This window comes from Lithobates pipiens, unplaced genomic scaffold (genome assembly GCF_037356315.1).
Source record: "Lithobates pipiens isolate NorthernLeopardFrog02 unplaced genomic scaffold, aLitPip1_a1.2 Scaffold_19, whole genome shotgun sequence".
NCBI lineage: Eukaryota > Metazoa > Chordata > Amphibia > Anura > Ranidae > Lithobates > Lithobates pipiens.
This window is the reverse complement of record NW_027507764.1, coordinates 85,829,018-85,851,600: the sequence shown is the minus strand read 5'-3', so window position 1 is coordinate 85,851,600 and position 22,583 is coordinate 85,829,018. Positions and strand designations below refer to the sequence as shown.

The window sequence follows — 22,583 nt, the reverse complement described above, 5'->3', positions numbered from 1 at the left end:
GTGGGAGCAACGGAACACACAAAGCCACACTGCAGGCTCTCACCGTCCAGCCTCGTCTTCTACTTCTCCTTCTCCTCTCTCCTCACAATTGTCCTCCACTCCACCTTCCATCACGCCAAGCTCACATTTTTCTGCAAAAAGGCAGGCTTCCGTGGGCCTAATGTTTGAGCGTAAAAAAATGATGACGCCGGATAACCCTCTTGCCCAACGGTTGGCGGCTGGCTTGTCAGAACTCATAGCCCGCCAACTACTGCCATATAAACTGGTGGACTCGGAGGCCTTTCGCAAATTTGTGGCCATTGGAACACCACAATGGAAGGTCCCAGGAAGGAAGTATTTCTCAGAGAAGGGCATCCCAGAGCTATATGGCCATGTTCAGCGGCAAGTGAATGTATCTCTGGCACACAGTGTCGGTGCCAAGATACATCTGACCACAGACACGTGGTCTAGCAAACACGGGCAGGGAAGGTATATCAGTTTTACTGCCCACTGGGTGAACCTTCTGACGGCCGTCAAGCATGTAACCCGTGGCACCCGTGTAGATTTGGTTTTACCGCCACGGATTGCATGCAGGCCTGACTCTTCTTCTCCTCCTCCTACTCCATCCTCCTCCCTCTCCTCCTCAGCTGCCTCCTCCTTTTCCGCTGCTAGCGTCTCTTCCACTGCACCGCCCAAGCTCCCCAGAACCTATTCCACATGCCAGGTGAGACGTTGCCATGCCGTGCTGCGTCTGTTGTGCCTGGAAGCAAAGAGCCACACTGGCCCGGCACTCCTTTCAGCTTTGCGTTCACAGGCAGATGAGTGGCTAACACCGCTCAATTTGACAGTTGGTAAAGTGGTGTGTGACAACGGTGCCAATCTGCTTAGCGCATTGAAACAGGGCAAAATCACGCACGTGCCGTGCATGGCACACGTCTTAAACTTGGTCGTGCAGCGATTCCTTGTCAAATACCCTGGGGTCCAGGACATCTTGCGGCAGGCAAGGAAAATCTCGGCCCATTTCAGAAGATCTTACACGGCCATGGCTCGCCTTGCTGACATTCAGCGGCGACACCATCTGCCGGTCAGACGTCTTATTTGCGATTGCCCGACGCGATGGAACTCAACCTTCTATATGCTTGATAGGCTGCTCCAGCAGAAACGTGCAGTTAACGTCTACCTGTATGAACTCTGCGAAAGAAACGGTTCTGGGGAGCTGGGTTTTTTTTCACCGCGCCAGTGGCTGCTCATGCGCGACACATGCAGACTTCTGCGGCCATTTGAGGAGATCACCAAACTGGTCAGTCGCAGCCATGGCGCCATCAGTGACATGGTACCTTATGCCTTCTTTCTGGAGCGTGCATTGCGTCGTGTCATTGATCAGGCTGTGGAGGAGCAGGAGCGGGAAGATGAGGAAGTCGCAATGCTGGATGAATTCCCAGGGGGGGCTACTCTATCTGAGACAAGTCAACAACAGGAGTCTGATGAGGAGTCAGAGGAGGATGGTGCCGGGGCGGATGAGCAGGAGCAAGAAGAGCATGCTTTAAACCTTTCTGGGATCCCTGTTGTGCGAGGATGGGGAGAGGAGAATGAAGAGGACGACATTATCCTGGATGATGAGCAGGAGCCAGGCCACCACACCGCTTCCACTTTAGTGCAAATGGGGGCCTTCATGCTCCAGTGTTTTAATAGGGACCCCCGTATAAAAAGCATGAGGGTCAAGGACCAGTACTGGGTGGCAACGTACTTAGACCCCCGGTACAAACACAAAATGGCGGAAATGTTACCGCCGTCGCAGAGGGCTGTCAGAATGCAGCACTTCCAGGCCTTGCTTCGAGAAATGCTGCATTCTGCTTTTGCGTGCGCTGGCAGAGGAGCAATTCCCACTCCCAGAGAAGGATTTGCGGGTACCAATCCAACAGCGCCTGCAAGAAGAGGCCGGTTTGAAGATGTGTTGGTGACTTCGGATATGAGGTCATTCTTTCAGCCGACCCATCGACAGGTGTCATCCGGATCCAGCATCAGGGAACGCCTAGACCGTCAGGTGTCCGACTACATTGGGTTAACGGCCGATGTGGACGCTCTGAGGAGTGATGAACCCCTAGACTACTGGGTGGGCAGGCTTGACCTCTGGCCAGAGCTTGCCCAATTTGCAATCGAACTGTTGGCTTGCCCCTCATCCAGTGTCCTGTCCGAAAGGACGTTCAGCGCAGCAGGGGGGATTGTGACCGATAAGCGTACTCGCCTAGCTCACCACAGTGTTAACTACCTCACATTTCTAAAAATGAATGAGGCATGGATCTCGGAGGAATTCAACACATGTGATCAGTAGACCATGTATATGTCTATAAACAATTTTTGGAATCAAGCACACAGACCTTCTTAATTCATTTGGCTCACTTCCCTGACCCAAAAAAGCACACCGTACTATATGCCCCTACCCTCCTCTTTGAAGAGGTTGAGCGGTGTCATATTTCTACTGGGGCTGCTTATTATGAGGGGTTCCCACCATCCCTGTGCTGTGCTGACTTCCTCCTGGGTGTTCTTATTATGAGGGGCTCCCACCATCCCTGTGCTGTGCTGACTTCCTCCTGGGGGTTCTTATTATGAGGGGATCACACCATCCCTGTGCTGTGCTGACTTCCTCCTGGGGCTGCTTACGGTGCTGCTGTCAGCGCTGTATGTCACGGAGCTGCTGTCAGCGCTGTATGTCACGGAGCTGCTGTCAGCGCTGTATGTCACGGAGCTGCTGTCAGCGCTGTATGTCACGGAGCTGCTGTCAGCGCTGTATGTCACGGAGCTGCTGTCAGCGCTGTATGTCACGGAGCTGCTGTCAGCGCTGTATGTCACGGAGCTGCTGTCAGCGCTGTATGTCACGGAGCTGCTGTCAGCGCTGTATGTCACGGAGCTGCTGTCAGCGCTGTATGTCACGGAGCTGCTGTCAGCGCTGTATGTCACGGAGCTGCTGTCAGCGCTGTATGTCACGGAGCTGCTGTCAGCGCTGTATGTCACGGAGCTGCTGTCAGCGCTGTATGTCACGGAGCTGCTGTCAGCGCTGTATGTCACGGTGCTGCTGTCAGCGCTGTATGTCACGGAGCTGCTGTCAGCGCTGTATGTCACGGAGCTGCTGTCAGCGCTGTATGTCACGGAGCTGCTGTCAGCGCTGTATGTCACGGAGCTGCTGTCAGCGCTGTATGTCACGGAGCTGCTGTCAGCGCTGTATGTCACGGAGCTGCTGTCAGCGCTGTATGTCACGGAGCTGCTGTCAGCGCTGTATGTCACGGTGCTGCTGTCAGCGCTGTATGTCACGGAGCTGCTGTCAGCGCTGTATGTCACGGAGCTGCTGTCAGTGCTGTATGTCACGGAGCTGCTGTCAGCGCTGTATGTCACGGAGCTGCTGTCAGCGCTGTATGTCACGGAGCTGCTGTCAGCGCTGTATGTCACGGTGCTGCTGTCAGCGCTGTATGTCACGGAGCTGCTGTCAGCGCTGTATGTCACGGAGCTGCTGTCAGCGCTGTATGTCACGGAGCTGCTGTCAGCGCTGTATGTCACGGAGCTGCTGTCAGCGCTGTATGTCACGGAGCTGCTGTCAGCGCTGTATGTCACGGTGCTGCTGTCAGCGCTGTATGTCACGGAGCTGCTGTCAGCGCTGTATGTCACGGAGCTGCTGTCAGTGCTGTATGTCACGGAGCTGCTGTCAGCGCTGTATGTCACGGAGCTGCTGTCAGCGCTGTATGTCACGGAGCTGCTGTCAGCGCTGTATGTCACGGTGCTGCTGTCAGCGCTGTATGTCACGGAGCTGCTGTCAGCGCTGTATGTCACGGAGCTGCTGTCAGCGCTGTATGTCACGGAGCTGCTGTCAGCGCTGTATGTCACGGAGCTGCTGTCAGCGCTGTATGTCACGGAGCTGCTGTCAGCGCTGTATGTCACGGTGCTGATGTCAGTGCTCTGTATTACGGTGCTGCTGTCAGTGCTCTGTATCTCCTGCACCCTCTTGTTTGCCTACCCTGGTCCCTGACCTTCCCTCTCCTCCATTGCCTTCATTAGCTCCATAGTCCTGAATTGTCAGAACAATTTCCCAAATAAAAAAAAAATGCTTGTAGTTATCGATCCCAAATTCACCTCATACATGTATTATGCTATTGTCCAGGTGGTGGGACTACGTGCTACCCCCTAATAATTACCCCGTGGCCGCAAATTCGACCTAAAGGTTTGCGAAATTCGCCTCCCATTGAAGTCAATGGAGCCCGCGGCGAACGGTCGTTTTCGCGAACGTTTGTGTCCGTTCGCGTTTCGCGTTCGCGAAACGTCCCGTCGGAAGTTCGTCCATCACTAGTAGTGAATCCACTACAATGACTAGAGGGCCGGGTTAGGGTTAGTCTTATAGTGTACGTCTGTAGACAACAAATGAAGGAATAGGGGGCACTCCCAAAAGGTAAAACATTTGGGAGATTTTTGGGAGGGGATTAATAAAAGCTTGGAGGAGTGGAGTCAGATGGCAAAGGGAGCCCAGAAGACATGGATCGTGGCCACTCTATGCAATACGTGCTTAAAAGTGGAGATCAGTGCTGTGTTTAACGTGTAGCAAAAGGGGCAGATGCACAGGGCCATGTCATTGATGGGTGCCCCTGCGCTGCCCACCTCTTGAGCCCCTCGCTGCCTACTGGAGTTCAGCCACCCCTGATAATGGTCGCATGCTGGCTGCTCACTAATGTCACTTGGAAATACAGAAGGGCTGCTTCTGTATTTCCAAGTGACAACACTCCTCTCCCGGAGACCACTGTGATCTTTCTGCTGTACACACGCTCTATGAGAGCAGAGGAGGAAGGGGGCGGGTAATCTGCACAGGGGAAGCGGCCGCAAACTGGCATGTTGCAAGGACATTGGAGGACAGGACACCATGCTGTGATTAGCATTTTGGACAGAGAAAAACTCTCTGGAATGCCGGGGGCATTGAGGGAGAATAGTTTTGACTTGTACTTGGGGGGGTGTGGAGTGTGGAGCTATGTACTGGAATCTGGAGTGGAGGAGAGCTGCGCATACGTGCACTCTGCACCAACCTCACCCTCTGCACTATGCACCCACCTCTCCCGCAGCACTGTTCATCCACCTGACCCCTGCAACTAGTGCACCCCTTAACCCTGCACTCTATATATAAGTAACCCCAGCACCCTGCACTCTGTATGTAGCATACCCATGAACCCTGCACTTTGCACATAGTGTTGCCCCTTAACCTTGCGCTATGCACTTTGCGTACCCCTCAAACCAGCATTCTGCACATAGCGCGCCCTTCAACCTTGCGCTCTGAACCTAGCACACACCTCCAACTCTGCACTCTCTAAATCAGGGGTCTCCAAACTATGGCCCTCCAGTTGTTCAGGAACTACAATTCCCATCATGCCTAGTCATGTCTGTGAATGTCAGAGTTTTACAATGCCTCAAGGGATGTGTAGTTTTGCAGCAGCTGTAGGGTCATAGTATGGAGATTCCTGCTCTAAATAGTACATCCAGGCACTCTGTACATATGCGTATCCCTGAATGCAGAATTCTGTACATAGTGCAACCTTCATCCTTGTATGTACCGCACCTTTAAAATAAACATTCTTTATGTCGTGCACCCCTCAACCAAGCACTCTGTAGTGCACCCCTCAATACTAGTGCAGTTTGGCCACATCTACAATTTGATACAGAGGTTATGATGTGCAGTAGCCTTGAGAAAACAATCAGTGACCTATAATGATTTGAAGTAACCTATAGAAATAAATTATAAAGTAATACTGATCTTTTGTAACATCTCACAACTACATCTGCAATCATGAATAATGTGCAATAACCTCTAGCAGCCAATCACAATCGCTACCTGATCTGCTGCAGTGAACTCAGTTTTAGTCAAACGGAGGGGTGGGGTTTTGTCTCTAAATAACATTTTTTGGGGGGGCGTGGCCGAGCGCATGGAGTGGTAAGACGTGCCTTTCTGGAGCTCCCGCACACGCCAGACAGACAGCAGCTCACACACCTGCTCAGACGCCGCAATCAGGTCAGTAATGGGGAGGAAAGGTGGGGGAGAAGGTCACTGCACCCCCGATCCACACGCTGAGGGGGAAATAGGCAGTTTTTTCACCCGTTTGGGGCAAAACCAGCACGGCCCCAACCGTCCAAGATGGCACTGGCCCGGACCTCAGGCACACACCCAGCCTCACAGGGAGCTGCTTCTCAGCGCTCCGCATCCCACATGAGAACCAGACAGCGTGCCAGGTCCCCTGCAGACTCAGAAACCGGCTCAGCCCGCTCTGCCTGCCATTCTCCTGATTCCCACAGATCCTATGGAGGATGGGACATGGAAGCCTATATCAAAACCCTCTCCACCAGACATGATTTTGAAGCCTGAAATCACAGAGCTGTGCAGGGATGTTACAAACAGGCTAGAAGAAGTGGAGCACAACGCAGAGGAAACCGTGTCCAGGCTGCAAGTGCATGAGGTTGTTTTACAAGCGCAAACTTTGCAAATGCAACAACTGATGTACCATCAGGATGACAAGGAAAATAGGGCCAGGCGTAATAACATACGTGGTCTACCTGAATCTGTAGAAACCAAAGATCTGGCACCTGCAGTCATCGCCATGTTTAATGACCTGCTGCAAAAAGAGAAAGATGCCCCTCTGGAACTGGACCGTGTTCACAGAGCCCTGGGGCCCAGGAATCCAAACCTGGAACACCCTAGGGATGTTATCTGCAGAGTGCATTTTTATGCGATTAAAGATGCCATTATGCAAGCCGCATGAACCCAAGATGCCATATATTTTAACGGCACTCCAGTGACTCTGCTCCCTGATATTTCCAATCTGACCCTGGACATGTGGCGAGCCCTGAAACCACTCGCAGGGGCCCTCCAAGCAAAGCAAATTAAATATCGGTGGGGATTTCCTTTTATCCTCTCTGCATCCCATGAAGGGAAATCAGCGACACACTGGGGGACCTCCCAAAGTTTCTTGGAACTTTTGAACTGCCACAGATTCCTATTCCAGACTGGCCACTCCCCGCAGCCACCCCAGGATTCCAGGTCACCACAGGATGGCAAAGGCAATCCAAAAAGAAGAATAAACGTTCCAGACCGGAAGCCTCCAAAGCGTCTGATGGATGACCCTCTGCTGCAGATCTCATGCTTAACTTTTCTTCTCTTCACAGGCTTTTGACAAGTGAAGACATCCCCGTTTGCACTGTTGTTGGGACAATATGTTACTAAACCTAACCTTTATTTTTTATTAGCAGGTATTACCATTTCACCTCAGGGAGCATGCTCCCCCACTAGGGGGGATGTATGTTTTTGTCAGATGTCCCCTGCTCACCACAGGCTTCCCTCCCACCCCTCCCCTACCTTACCCCCCCCTCTACCTTGTCCCCCTCCTCATCCCTCCCCCACCCCTCCCTTGAAATTTGTTCTGTCCACAATATGAGTGTGTTCTCCTGTATGTTGCTAGGCGCACATGGTTTAGATGTGGCCCTCTGGGACATTTGTTCCAGAGGCCCATATACAGTTTGACATTTAACTAGCAATGCAGGGTTTTGAGCCTTAAACCAAATAGTAGAATTTATACGTATTCTGCCCGGCATGTGTGGGCCTCTCTGTGTATTGACCGCGTTCCCCCCACTTGATATGTTGATCACAACTTTAATAGTTAGGCCCCCAGGGCCACATTTTCTCTTCCTTCTCTCCCCTTCTGCAACTCATCCTCTCTTATTTCCCCCACTCATTACCCTCTCTCCCCCACCCAGAACCAACAGTTCCTTTTTCTCCACCTCCCCCCTCCCTACTGGAGACAGCGAGTTTCAACTTGGCTAATCAAATTAAGCCCACTATTTTGTCCAACCAATGGCAACACAAACCTCCTTGAAAATCTCCTCTCTTAACTGCAGAGGCCTCAATACCCTGGAGAAGAGAAGGCAAATTCTATATCGCTTCCACAAATTGGGTACTCAAGTCTTCCTCTTACAGGAAACCCACTTTAGATCAGATGCTATCCCGCAAATGCTGGATAAGCACTACCCAACTTGGTACCACAGTACCAACCCCTCAGCAAAATCCAAAGGAGCCTCTATCGCATTTCACGCCACCTTCTCCCCAGATGTCCTAGACACCTATATTTATCCTCTAGGCAGATATGTCTTTATCAAACTGTCATACTTGAATACGATCTATACTGTGATTAAAGTATATTCTCCCAACCAGGAGCAGCAGCAGTTCCTCACCAAAGTGATCTCGCGCCTTAAACAGTTTGGCACAACCAACGTGATTTTGGGAGGAGACCTCAACGCCACCTTGATACCTCGTCTTGATGCCTCGACCGGCAAGTCATCACTCTCCCCAGCTTCTCTGACCAAAATGCCAACACTCTTGTCTGACATGTCCCTAGTAGACGTTTGGAGAATGCCACACCCCACCACTAAGGACTACTCTTATTACTCCCCAGCCCACTCCTCTTAAAGCAGACCGATTTCTCTTCTAAATGTTGACTTGAAGCTATACGCAAAAATTCTTGCTAACCGGTTATCCCCCTTACTCCCTGTAATAATCCATATGGACCAGGTTGGCTTTGTCCCTGGCCGTAAAGCCAGGGACAGTACCACCAAAACTGTTCACCTCATACATTACGACCAACGCCACCAATTACCGACCTGCCTTCTCTCCTGTGACGCAGAGAAGGCCTTTGATAGGGTCAGCTGGCCTTTCCTTCATGCCACCCTATCCCAGATAGGCCTAGGCCCTAAAATGATCTCCCACATCATGTTTCTATACTCTAAAACCCTTGGCCATGATCCTGGTAAACGGCTCCCAATCAGACAAACTCCCAATCACAAATGGCACCAGACAGGGCTGCCCCCTCTCCCAACTTCTATTTGCGCTAGTGATTAAACACTTAGCCAAGGCGATTAGAGCAAATCCTAATATACATGGCATCCAAACCTCCTCCGCCCACTACAAACTCTCCCTATATGCGGATGACCTCCTTCTTTACGTAGCTCAACCTCACATCAGCATACCTTCCATACTGGCGGAGATAGACCGATACGGTCGTCACAGTAATTATAAACTGAACATCTCTAAAATGGGAGCACTAAACCTATCATTGACACACAATGCCCTCACCTCCCTCAAGACTAACTTTTCTTTTCAATGGCAAGCACACTCAATCTCATATCTAGGAACAGCCATTCCAAGACATATCCCCGACATATACTCCCTGAATTTTAGCCCTTTGCTAACGAAACTCAGACGCCTCACTGAAGGCCGCATGGACCCTCCATTGTCCTGGTTTGGCCGCATGAATACTCTGAAGATGGACATACTCCCCAAACTTTTATATCTCTATCAAGCTCTCCCCATTGCCCTCCCTACGGCATTCCTCCGCACCCTCCGTTCGAGCTTTATCACACCTCAACGGTGCTCTCCCATATCCAGGAGTGGTTCCCCCACCCCCCGGTAAAAGCTTCCACCATCGTGGAACAAGACCTATCCCCGATTGATCTTCGGGCACTTTTATGGGGATACGACCGAACACACAAGTCCCTCGCAGGACTATCCCCTCTCACTAGAGATGCACTGATGATTTGGTACCACAGAAGAGAGATCTACTCATTATCCCCCGAACCGAGCCCTCTCACCCCCCTGTTTGACAACCCGGCCTTTCCAGAAGGCAACTCCACCCAGACCATAGATGATTGGCCCACGGCGCAACAATTTTATAATGACACGCTAGGCACCTTTGTAACTAATCAAACCAATGCCCCCTCCAATATCACCTGGCTAACGCGACTACACCTGACGTCCTACTGCAAAAAACTCCACGACTCTAATCAAATTCATAGGCCCCTGCTAGGATACAAACAATTATGCACGCTCCCAGAGACACCTCGTCACACCCTTTCATCAATTTATAAACTGATCCTGACCCACTCTCATGGGTCCCTACCTAAATACGCCAAAACCAGGTCAGAGGAACTTGGGAGAGACATAACCGAGGCAGAATGGAATAAGGCCTTTCTCTTTACCCACAAATCAACGATCTCGAGCTACGCTCAGGAGAAGAACTACAAACTGGTATCAAGGTGGTATCGAGTCCCATCCAAACTCAAAAGTATGTTCCCCTCTACCTCTGACATCTGTTGAAGATGCAACTCCGCAAGTGGTACGTACATTCACAGGAATATATGAGAAACCGCTTACACCCCCCCCCCTTCATTGTTTTTCTATCTCTCCTACCGGACTCTATCAAATCTCAGAAAAATAACTTACTAAAATTTTTCCTCTGTGTAGGACGACGACTCATCCCTAGACACTGGAAAACTACCACCCCCCATCCTTATTAGAATGGGTGGATGAAATTAATAATCTAATGCTCATGGAGGAAATGCAAGCCAATATACTGGACAAGCAGGCAAAATTCTCTTTCACCTGGAGTATATGGAGGCATTACTCTACTTCAGATGAATTAAAACGGAGAATCTCAGCATTAAAAACAACCTGAGAAATCAAACTACTCTCACTTGATGACCCTGGGTCTTGGATTATGAAACTCTCAGTATGAGTGAGGCTCGCTGTCTCTATGCCCCTCCCCCTCCTGCCCCTTCTTTCTCCCCCTCTTACCATTCTTCTCACCACCTTTCCCCTCATCTGCTCCCCTCACTATCACTTCTCTATCCTATCCTTTTAGGCCTCCCTTGGCCTACCCAAATACTCACAGGTATCCTGCTCTACCAATCTATAACCCCTTAATTCTTAAGGGGTTTTAGAAGGACCCTGACTTATTGGTCTTACAGGTCAGGTCAGGTCAGATTTAGCACTAACATCTGTTCTCCCCTGGTTACTGGACGCAGCAGGCTCCCACAGGGGCGCCCGGTCCAGGGAGAAGGTTAACCGAAATGTATCTACTGCATGCTTTATCCTGTAAATGTAGATGGGACCTCAGGTGTACCACATGGACAAAACAGAATGCTTTGTATTCACTTGATAAATACATAACTTGTTTGATATTCTTGGACCAGATAACCTATTGTTGGGCTCCTGGCCCTTTTCCTTTCTTGACTTTACTGTTTATAAATGAAAAAGAACAATAAAAACTTATTGAACCTAAATACAATTTTTGGCTAGGGTCCAATATGTATTAAAGACGGCCCTGGTGGAGCTACTAATGAGATTTTTTTAAATAAAAAAAACGAAAATTTACCATCTTTAGTATCACTTTATCATTGTTGTTTTGTAAACTCACGACTAATAATGCATATATAATTTATCGTCAACTAAACAACACCATCTGATATTGATCACAATGAGTATCCTAATTTTGCAAATAGTTTTCTGGTAGGTGTGGTGGCTGCATAAAGAAAAAATTCTTGGTAATTATAACAATTTTATTAATTTACCGTATATACTCGAGTATAAGCCGAGATTTTCAGCCTCTTTTTTGAGGCTGAAAGTGCCCCCCTCAGCTTATACTCGAGTCATCGCTGTCTGCCCGCTCGATCAGCGTGTCGAGCAGACAGACAGCGGCCATTCTATTCAAAAGCCGCGCCTCCGGCTCCGCCTTCGCCTGTGATAGGCGGAACACTGAATTTCCCAGCAGCCTGTGTTCCGCCTATCACGGACATCGTATCATCCTCGTACTACGGACGAGGATGATACGACGTCTGTGATAGGCGGAACACAGGCTGCTGGGAAATTCAGTGTTCCGCCTATCACAGGCGAAGGCGGCGGCGCAGCTTTTGAACTTTACAATGGCCGCCGACGAAGAGGGCACGGGACGGAGGCAAGGGAAGGCACGGCACGGCACGGGACGGGACGGGACGGGACGGCGGCGGCAAGGCACGGCACGACACGGGACGGATGCAAGGAGGCAAGTCACGGCACGGGACGGAGGCAAGGAGGCAAGGCACGGGACGGAGGCTCGGGACAAAGGTAGGCTGGACACACACACACACACACACACACACACACACACACACACACACACACACACACACGGATGGAGACACACACAGGGATGGATGGATGGATGGATGGAGACACACACACACACAGGGATGGATGGATGGATGGATGGAGACACACACACACAGGGATGGATGGATGGATGGATGGAGACACACACACACAGGGATGGATGGATGGATGGACACACACACACACAGGGATGGATGGACGGACACACAGGGATGGACGGACACACAGGGATGGACGGACACACAGGGATGGACGGACACACACACAGGGATGGACAGGCATGTCTCACCCTCGGCTTATACACGAGTCAATAAGTTTGCCAGTTTTTTTGGGGGTAAATTGGGGGCCTCGGCTTATATTCGGGTCGGCCTATACTCGAGTATATACGGTAAACTATATATGATTGAAAAGTTTACCACATCAATTTCGCTGGGAACAGATGATGCATAAATTTCATTGTCATCGCCATCTGTAACATTAATATGCACACTCTCAGCGGTGTCCTTTTAAAAAAAAATATATATATTTTTAACCACTTGACAACTGGGCACTTAAACTCCCCTCGTGACCAGACCAATTTTTAGCTTTCAGTGCTCTCACACTTTGAATGACAATTACTCAGTCATGCAATATTGTACACAAATAATTTTTTTGTATTTTTTTTCATACACATAGAGCTTTCTTTTGGTGGTATTTGATCACCTCTGGGTTTTTTATTTTTTGCGCTATAAATTAAAAAAGACAGAATTTTTTAAAAAATGCATTTTTCTCAGTTTTTGTGATAAAATTTTGCAAATTATTAATTTTTCTTCATGAATTTTGGCCACAATTTATACTGCTACATAGCTTTCGTAAAAATAACCCAAATTAGTGCATATTATTTGGTCTTTGTAAAAGTTAGAGAGTCTACAAGCTGTGGTGAAAATCATAAAACATTGATCACACCTGATGTACTGGTGGCCTATCTCATTTCTTGCGACCCAAACAAGCCAGGAAAGTACAAATAACGCCCAAATGACCCCTTTTTTGAAAGTAGGCATTCCAAGGTATTTAGTACGAGGCATGATGAGGTTTTTGATGTTGTCATTGTAATAGGTTATTTCTCTCACATGGCATGTGTATACCACAAATGACACCCCAAAATAAATTCTGCTACTCCTCCTGAGTATTACGATACCACATGTGTGGCACTTTTCCACAGCCTAACCACATAGAGAGGTCCAACATGCAGTGAGCACCATCACGTGTTTTAGGAGCATAAATTACACATCTAACTTGTTGACTACCTATTACACTTTTGAAGGCCCTGGAGCACCAGGACAATGACACGTGACACCGATGTGACACTGATGACAGATGGCACTGATACGTGGCACTGATGACACGTGGCACTGATGTAATGTAATGGTCCCAATACATCTATCTTTGATTTAATATCTCAGAATTATCAACTTACCACCCAACTTTTTGCTCTTCGCCCCTGGGGAAAGTTTTCAGCAACTAGAAATGCGTCGGGTGTGGGGTCATCAGCTTAGAGTATGATTAATATTTATTGGTTGTTTTTTTAATGTAGTTATGTGTTTATAACATTTTGCTACACCATTGGGACACTGTTTTCTTAGTAGTCCCTCTGGTTTTAATGTATTTATGTGTATCTTTTGTTCTGTATTTGTTAATAAAATATTCATGTTTTTGATTCGTGTGTGGTGTTGGTGGTCACTTATAATCCCATTTATATAGGGGGATTTTTTTGATCAAAATGTATCAGGGATGAGACCACCACACTAGAATCTTTTGAACCACTGAGAGCCCCCTTCCCTCTTTCGCATACCTCTAAAAATGGAAAAAAGAGAAAAGTGCACACAAGAAGAAAAAAAAAAAAGAGAATATATTGCATGCCACCTCCTGCACGTCCCCAGTAGGTCAAAAACATTTCCCCATGATCAACAACATATTTGTAGGCACTATATACCGTAACAACTGTTCCTCAATACAAGGTGGAAATATAAATCGGTGCCAAGGCAGCTCGACCACAGTGACAGATCCTTTGTTCCAGGAGGGAAATTATGGTATACCTCTGGTTAGTTTTTTATCATTTATTACCAACAGGGACAGTGGATGTATAACCCGCAAGACTTATTTTGGAGCATTTTGTCTATAGAAGAATACGCCACCATTTACGATCTTAATCAGAGATCTGTCACTTTGGTCGAGCTGCCTTGACACTGATTTATATTTCCACCTTGTATTGAGGAACAGTTGTTATACAGTATGTAATGCCTATAAATATGTTGTCAATCATGGGGAAATGTTTTTGACCTACTGGGGACGTGCAGGAGGTGGCATGCAATATATTCTCTTTTTTGTTTTCTTCTCTGTGTGCACTTTTCTGATATGTCTCTTTTTTCCATTTTTAGAGGTATCACCTTATTATTTTCCCTTACTCTCCACCCCTGATGAAAGTTCTGAGCAAAACTGTAAACGCATCGGGTTATGGGATATCCAATCCCTATGAGAGTATAAGTGGTCTTTGTACATGGTTTAATTGTACATTGGTGTAATGGTTCCCTATTGTGTATTGTGTATTTTTACTGTTTAGACACGAGTTGTCTGTCTCTGTTTTTTTCATTGTGTATTAATAAAATAATATTTTTTATATTTGTTTGTGTTGGTGGTCTGACAAAGTACCATTGAGGGGGTTCATTTCATCTTTGATTCACTTACGGTATCGGGGCATTTTTGCGAGTACCGATACTCGCGAAAATGGCTAGTATCGGTATTGGTATTGATGCATCCCTAATATTTATATATATATATATATATATATATATATATATATATATAAAAAAAATATAAAATTAAATTAATCATCTATGCCCTTAAATTAAATACAGTAATCAGCATTATTTATATTAATTTATTATTTATTTATATATTTATTTTTTATTAGTATTGTTTTTTTTGTTTTGTTTTTTCATCAACTATGCCATTTTTTTTATATAAATTAATCTTGTAATGTTTTCAATAATTTACATAAATTATATAAAATAGGCCTAAGGTATAGATTTTACCATGCTGCTTTTGTTTCTCTAGCTGCTTAGGCTTGGGAGACGGGAATGGGTATAAACTGGGGGCAGCGTGTGTACATGAGAACTTTGCTCGTTCTCGTTAGCCGCGATATAAAAAAAGGCACTGCGCATGCACGCTTCCGCAATGCTGCTAAGCCTAATGGAAACTGTAGTTTTCATTAGGCTGTGACGTGGCTGTAATGAACATGCACCGCAGACCCGGAAATAAAGGATAGAGACAAGAGAGGAAGGCAGGAGGATGATATTCAAGGAATATTTTGACAGGTATTTAACGAAGTTCATTAAAAGTGAGAACATTATTCTGTATTAGTACCCAACAGACATCGATTCTAACTTATAATATTTCTACCTTTACAACCCCTTTAAATCTTCTGCCCTTGTTGTTTTAACTTTGGATAGTAAAACTTTTTTTTTCTGCCAGTAAATAGCTTATACAGACCACTTCCTGTTTCTTGTCTGGTAAAAAGCCTAGGTTTATGACATCATGCACGGCTCTCTCTCTCAGTCTTGTTAAAGTTTTCCAGGAAGTGAGGGGTAGTGAGTCATAAGAGGGCCAATGAGAGCTGCAGAGCTGGAGGTGTGCCTCTGTGTGTCTGTGTAAATCTAGGAAGTGAGCACGCAGCAGCTTCAGCTGCCTACAGTTAAAATGGTTGCAGCCAGACTCAGTGGAGGGAGATTTCTACAGCATATTTGGCAAGTACAGAATACAGTATATATAAAATAATATGCAAAGTGGTTGGAGGTAAGCTACAGAATGGAAAAGTTGTTTTTATTACAAATTATGTGAGCTGACTGCAGTTCCTCTTTAACTGGTGGCACCCCCTGTCCTATGTTCCATATACCAAATTTGGGATACCCATGAAACTAGAAATGCTCATTACTGGGTCCTCTAGGTACATAGTTTTGGACTGCAATCAATAAATTAATTAAATGCCATGGTGTATGCGATCTTCTTTATTTTATATCCTATTTCACATTGTTTATTAAATAGAAATGAAAAGCCATCTAAGTTACTTTTACATACACTAATAAAAATATTAAACACAAATGTGATATTTTCATATGGATAAACATAGGTCCTCTATTATTACAAACTAATATTGGAATTTTCCAGTAAATGTCTTTTAGCTTAGTAATAATGATTTTTTTACAGTTCTACCAAATATTTTTGCTATAAAGTTAAAATATACCTAAAAGCCTTACTTTTTTATTTTTTTGGATAGAGTAGGGAATGAATAAAACACCTGTCAAGTTTATATCTGTGTCCATTGAAGAGATTCCAATCACTTCCTATCCTAGAGACACAGCAGGAATTGTGAGGAAATTTCCTTAAAGTAAGATCCTCTCTGACATAGTGGTTACTGCAACAAGCATTTTTATTCTAAGACCCCCCTCTATTCCTAGTCCATCAACCACTCAAAATTTTAAATTTTCCCTTTCAGTTCTGGTCACAATGGTCCCCAGACTAAACAGAGAGGGTGTATTTCCCTAGCCAAGCCACAGAGAGCAATTTCAATCTGACAGGGTTGCATATTCTTCCCCACGCTTTCCAAAACACAAAAAAAAAGTTCTGGGATTTAGATAAACTTTAAATGTATGCTTGACAAGTTTTATTACAACCGGGTTTCCAATATGATGTTCCCCACCAGCTTTTCTTCATCAGGAGAGTTTTGTTTAATAAATGATGCCACATCTAAAATGGTTGTATTGGGATCCAGTAGTTTGACAACAGGAACATTTACTGCCTTCTCTTCAAAGATACGATTCTGTAAAGTCATTGCCAACATGGAGTCAATCCCTAATGAATTCAGAACGCTGTTCATTGTGATGTCACTTATTGTGACACTTGTGAGTTCACTTACTAATGACAAAATGTAATCCTCTGACTTTTGTTTATTAACTTTGGATTGCTTTATTTGGTTTTTGTCATCCAAATTGTTTACATATTCCATAACCAAACTAAAGAATCGCCTCTTTATAACTGGGATGCGCGAAGCCAAGTTGTCATACATCAATTTAAAATCAAACTTGACTATTGCTTGTTGGCAATTGTCTATAAGAAGGCTTCTCTTCAGGTATTCATGAATTTCCGGTACAGTTATTAGAAGTAGTCCTTTTGCTTGCAAAATGTTATGAACCTGTGTTCGATCAAGTAACAGCCCGGTATTCAGAGCTCCCCAATTAATTGATTGGGCAGGAAGGCCGAGATTTCTTCTGTATTGGCAGAAAATGTCCAAGAAAGAGTTGGCAGCAGCATAATTAGCTTGTCCAGAGTTTCCAACAAATGATGCAATGGATGAATAACATACAAAATAATCCAGCTTTTGATTTAATGTGGCAAGATGGAGATTCACAACTCCATCCACTTTTGGGCTCAGGACCTTCTCAAAGAGTGACAAATTTAACATTTCTAATATGCTGTCATGCAGGACAACAGCACTGTGAAAGACACCTTTGACTGGAATATTTGGAAAAATCTTTTGTATTGAATCAATTGCTTTCTTCACATCAGCATAATGGCTTATATTACATTGTAGAGTTATTATCTTAGTGTTCTCGTTTTCACTTCTTGCTTTGACTATTTGTTGTTCCATTTCAGTGTTTGGGTTTCTTCTTGAGAGAATAGCAATGTGGCCACCTCCATTGTGTGAAATAAATTTCACTGTTTCAAATCCCAACCCAGTCAGGCCACCTGCCACAATGTAAACAGCATTGTGCTTGAAAAGAACTGCACCAGAGATAGACATTGGAATCTTTCTCATTGTGGTATTGTCTAACTCAATGAGTGGTAAAGATTGTGCTTTAAAATAACTAGATACTGTATTGTTCAAATTTGAAGTACTGTTAGAAGACTGAATTATAGATTTAGGTAAGATGAGGGGAATGTCTGAAGACAGTGACCGAAGCCATTTGTAAATGTCTTTGGCAAACTCTTGCAGGTATGCTCTTTGAAAAACAGTTGCGATGTCAAGTATATGTATGTGAATGTTTTGTCTGCAACTGCTTAATAAACTGTGGAAATAGGTAGAATTTTTGTGGTCACATATGATTACCACATCTTTAAGAATGGAAAGCTGGGCAAGGTCTTCTCCTGATATTATTTCTGATGTAGGAAGAATAACCATGGCACTGCACTGCTTGCCATTAGCTGTTTTTCCTGGAGATATTGTGGTTTCCCAGCCACTTTGTTTTGCTGCCTTTGATAAAAGTGTACTCAAAACTGACTTTTCTTCTGTTGTTACAATTGTTAGTCTAGGTTTATTTTTTGCACGTGGTAGTCTCTTATGTAAAATTTCCCAAGCCAAGACAAACAGAGAAACAAAAGGTGTATCTCTTAGCATTGGAAACTTCTTAATTAAACAGCAAACTCTCTCTGGAATCCTCACTTTGGAATTTGCAACTGTTGGATAACATGAAGCAACTCTATCCCCAATTTGAATTTTCTGGACATCTCTTCCAATGGCTGTTACAATTCCTGCTAAATCCAGAGCAATTAGCTTATGTTTATCAGAAACCACACCATTCCAGTACAATGTGTTTCCATATTGCCAGCTAGAAAGACTAACAGGAAAATAGTCTTCGGTGTGGGCACCTATTTTGTCAATTCTTATCTCTACATCTTTGCCTGCGAGCTTATTGAGTCTAGAATTATTTGGTTCAGCAGAAAGGTCAGCTATAGTATGAATATCTGAAGTGCACAAAGTAAAATTATCTGACTTCTCTAAGGGTGCTGACAGTTGTCTACTGGCTTCAGTGTCTGTATATATAATTTCACCTGTGTAAATACAGCCTTCTTTTATCCTTATCTCTGGGTGGTCATTTGGTTTGTAGTGAAGGAGGACTTGAGCAAGTGCTGCCACATCTTGTGGACTTGAAGAGCCAATATCGATTAGCTGAAAAGTAATGTTGGTCACTTCAGTAATGCAAGCTCGTGTCATCCCAACAAAAACAAAACCAGGATTAATGTGATCTACAGTGTTTTCTGTTGTTCTGAATGTGACTGTCTTGATGGATGCTTCAGAACCTTTCTGTCTTACTGCCAAAATCAGTTTTCGATAGACCTCACAACATTTTGCCAGATATTGTGTTGAATTGTTTGGAATTGTATCACTGAGTCTATGGATCCCCCACATAAACACAACATCTTTACATTCACTGCTGAGAAGTTTTTGTAATTCGATGTCCGAATCCCAGCTGTTAAAGTTAATGTAGTTCACTCCTTCATGTATGTATGCTGATAATTGCTGACTTACTCCAGAGTTATCTGCATAAACCAGCAGGCTTGGCTTCTCATTTGATTCACTTTCCAAGCTTGGTATTTTTGTCCAATTCATTTGAAAAAAGTTATTAGTTTGTGTTCTTGTTGCTTGTTTCATGAATGCCATCCTGGCATTTTTTATCTCTGCCAACACCAAACCATTGGTATCAGCAAAGCATCCACAGACTTCAGTGTAACTTTCAGTGATTGTTATTGTTTTTATGTAGATGACCATTTCCTCTTGAAGAGGTTGGAAAATTGTTAAACTTCCTATAGAAGATGGAAATATCGCTGCAGCTTCTTTTATTCGAGAACCAACAACACAAACAACCATTTGAAGGAAACAGTCCAAAATCACTGGGTGCATGTGGTATTCATACATTGTTTCTTTGGCATCTCCAATTTTAATCTTAGCAATCCCTTCATTCAGCTCTTCCCCATAGTGAACATCACACAGTTGTTTGTAGATCTTCCCATATTCAAATCCAAAAGTGGATAGTAATTCATAGACATCTTCCTTTTTGAAAACCGTCTGACATCTCTTGACAATATGCTGAATGTAAATTCTTTTGTCCCCGTCTGTTCTTGAGTTACATTTTTGCACATGCCCAGTTGCATAGACATGTGATGTCAGAATTTCATAATGAATTACTTGGTCTTGTTGGTGTATCTTGACATTTAGTTCCTGTGATTCTCTTTGAAGAATACAGGGATTCAAAAAATGTGCACTGATTTCTAAGGAGTGTAAGGGTACCTTGGGCTTTAAGCTTATTACTGTAGCTGCTAATGCAAGTTCTACAAAGAATGCACCAGGAACAAGGGTTGACCCCAAATTTTTGTGCTCATAAACATATGGTGTCAGTGATTTTGACAGAGTGCATTTAAACTTGGTGAAATCTGCACTTACACTGTGCACCAGTGGATGAATGAGAGAGCCTGCAGATTGGTTTCCGTGCCTAATTTCATCAAAACGGATATCTTGCTTGTTGTGCTCAAACTGATATCTTGGAATGTAAAATGGAGCGAATTTGTATTCAGAAAAAATATTGTTCCAATTAGGATTATAACCCTTTTTGAAAAGAGCACTCAGCAAAGAGAAAAGAGCTTCATGCTCATTTTTTGGATGTGCAGCAGGCATAACAAATGTATTTGATCCAAGGATGTCAATAATGTTTTTTTGTAGAGCTCTGCGTGGCCCAATTTCTATAAATGCAATGTGCTCTTTATTAGTTGCAGAAGCTTTTATAGCTTGTTCGAACTCAACTGGATCACGAATATTTTTGGCCCAGTATTCTCCAGTTGTAAAATCTCCTTTTGTTGCTGGCTTACCAGTGGCTGTTGAAATCAGCTCACATTTCAAATTATTTGTGTGTAAGTTTGATAAAATGTTTTTTATGTCATCCAGTATTGGGTCCATCAAGTGGCTGTGGTATGCAGCTGGGACATCTAAATCATGGAGAAATATATTGCGTTTCTTGTAGTGTTGAGATAAGTGATCACTAATCTGCTGTATAGCTTCTCTGTCTCCAGAAAGTGTACATGAGGAGGGACTGTTGTAAGCAGCAATACATGCTTTTCCATTGCTTGACAAGACTATATTTGATATTTCTTTTACTGGTACATTTCCAACCACAAGCATTTTCCCTCCAGTTACCATACACTGCAATTTGCTCCTTTGATAAATAACCTTAACAGCATCTTCAAGCGAAAGCAGACCAGAACAATAAGCTGCAGCAACTTCTCCTACTGAATGTCCCAAAACACAGTCTGGATTCACCCCCCAGTGTCTCAGAAGATCCACCAATGACACCTGGATGGTAAAGAGCAACAACTGTGCAACATCTGGGCTGGAAAAGTCATCATATTCATTCTCCAGCAATTGTACAACAGAAAGGGAAGTGTAAACTTGAATCATCTTGTCTACCTCTAAACATTTAGCTTTAAAGACTTCCTCATTTTCTAGCAATACCTTGCACATCCCTTTGGAAAGGACTCCATTCCCACAAAACACAAACACAATCTGAGGGCTTTTTGTGGCTGGGGGTGTCTCTGTATTTACAGACTGAAGTTGCTGTTGCAGATTAGGCAGGGATGAGGCCAGAAATGCTGCTCTGCATTTGAAATTAACATGACTTCTTCTGCAGGCAGCAGTGTAGACCAAGTTTTCCAGAGATAATGATGATGGCATTTTGCTCAGTTCTTGCTTTGTGTCTTCGATGCTGAGTTGAAGTGATTTGCTGGAGCAAGCTGAGAGAACAAATATTTCAGAGGGTCTTTTGGAATGATGTTTGAAATTTCTTTCTTTGTATTGTTTGATGATGACATGAGAATTAGTTCCCCCAAAGCCAAAGCAATTAATGCCAGCCATTCTTCCAAATTTTACATCTTCATGCCAAGTTTCACAAGCTGTTGGAACAACTAGTTTGGATTCTTCAATTTGTTTAATACTAAGTTCTTTAGAATAATGTAAAGATGGGGGAATCACTTCATGATGCATCATTAGCAGAACCTTTATTAATCCAGCCATTCCAGCAGCTGATTCAGTGTGTCCAATATTTCCTTTAACTGATCCAATCTTCAAAGGTTTCATTCCACTTGCGCGTTTTTTCCCAATGATGTTTCCTATACTGGTGACTTCTATTGGGTCCCCAACAGGTGTTCCAGTGCCATGAGCCTCAACATACTGTAAAGAACATGGATCTATAGCTGTGTAGATACGTTTTAATAGTTTCTCCTGCTGGTCTTGGGATGGTTTGGTAATTGGTGTTACTGACCGCCCATCTTGGTTAACTGAACATGCACATATGACTCCCCAGATTTTGCTGTAATCTTCTTTAGCCTGTAAAACAGAAAAAAATATAAATATGAAAAAACAGTATGTGGGAATATAGTAATGTAGAAAAGTGGGTGCCTATTAAAAGACAAATTATGTGTATAAAGACTTGTTTGGGGAAGTAATGTAAAGATAACATATTTCAGGTGCACCCCAGTTTTTGTGCGAGACATGAATTATAATTCACCATTTCTCATCTGAAGTGATCTTATTTTACCATATTACAGTGCTGATTTCTAAAAGTTTTCTTATAGTCTACCATGGAGGAGTCTTAGGAATGTTGGTTTAGAAGTATTAATCCGTTCAAGATCCGATCAAGATTATTAACCCAATTAAATGTTAAGTCCACTCAAATTGTGTATTGTAAATATTTCTTGGACTTTTGATTAGCCTCGATCATTTTGTAAGTCTTGTGGAGTTTAATATACG

General features: G+C 44.4%; 1 protein-coding gene across 1 annotated transcript in view; it reads right to left on the bottom strand.

Annotated features, from left to right (window-relative positions):
- Window positions 1-16,002: 16,002 nt before the first annotated feature.
- The window catches only part of LOC143996145 (mycocerosic acid synthase-like), a 99,987-nt gene continuing 93,406 nt past the window's right edge, over window positions 16,003-22,583 (bottom strand). Inside the window, exon 6 of the mRNA XM_077491031.1 lies at window positions 16,003-22,160. Within this exon, the coding sequence (XP_077347157.1) occupies window positions 16,677-22,160 (5,484 nt within the window). The 3' untranslated portion in view covers window positions 16,003-16,676. The remainder of the gene's footprint in view (window positions 22,161-22,583) is intronic.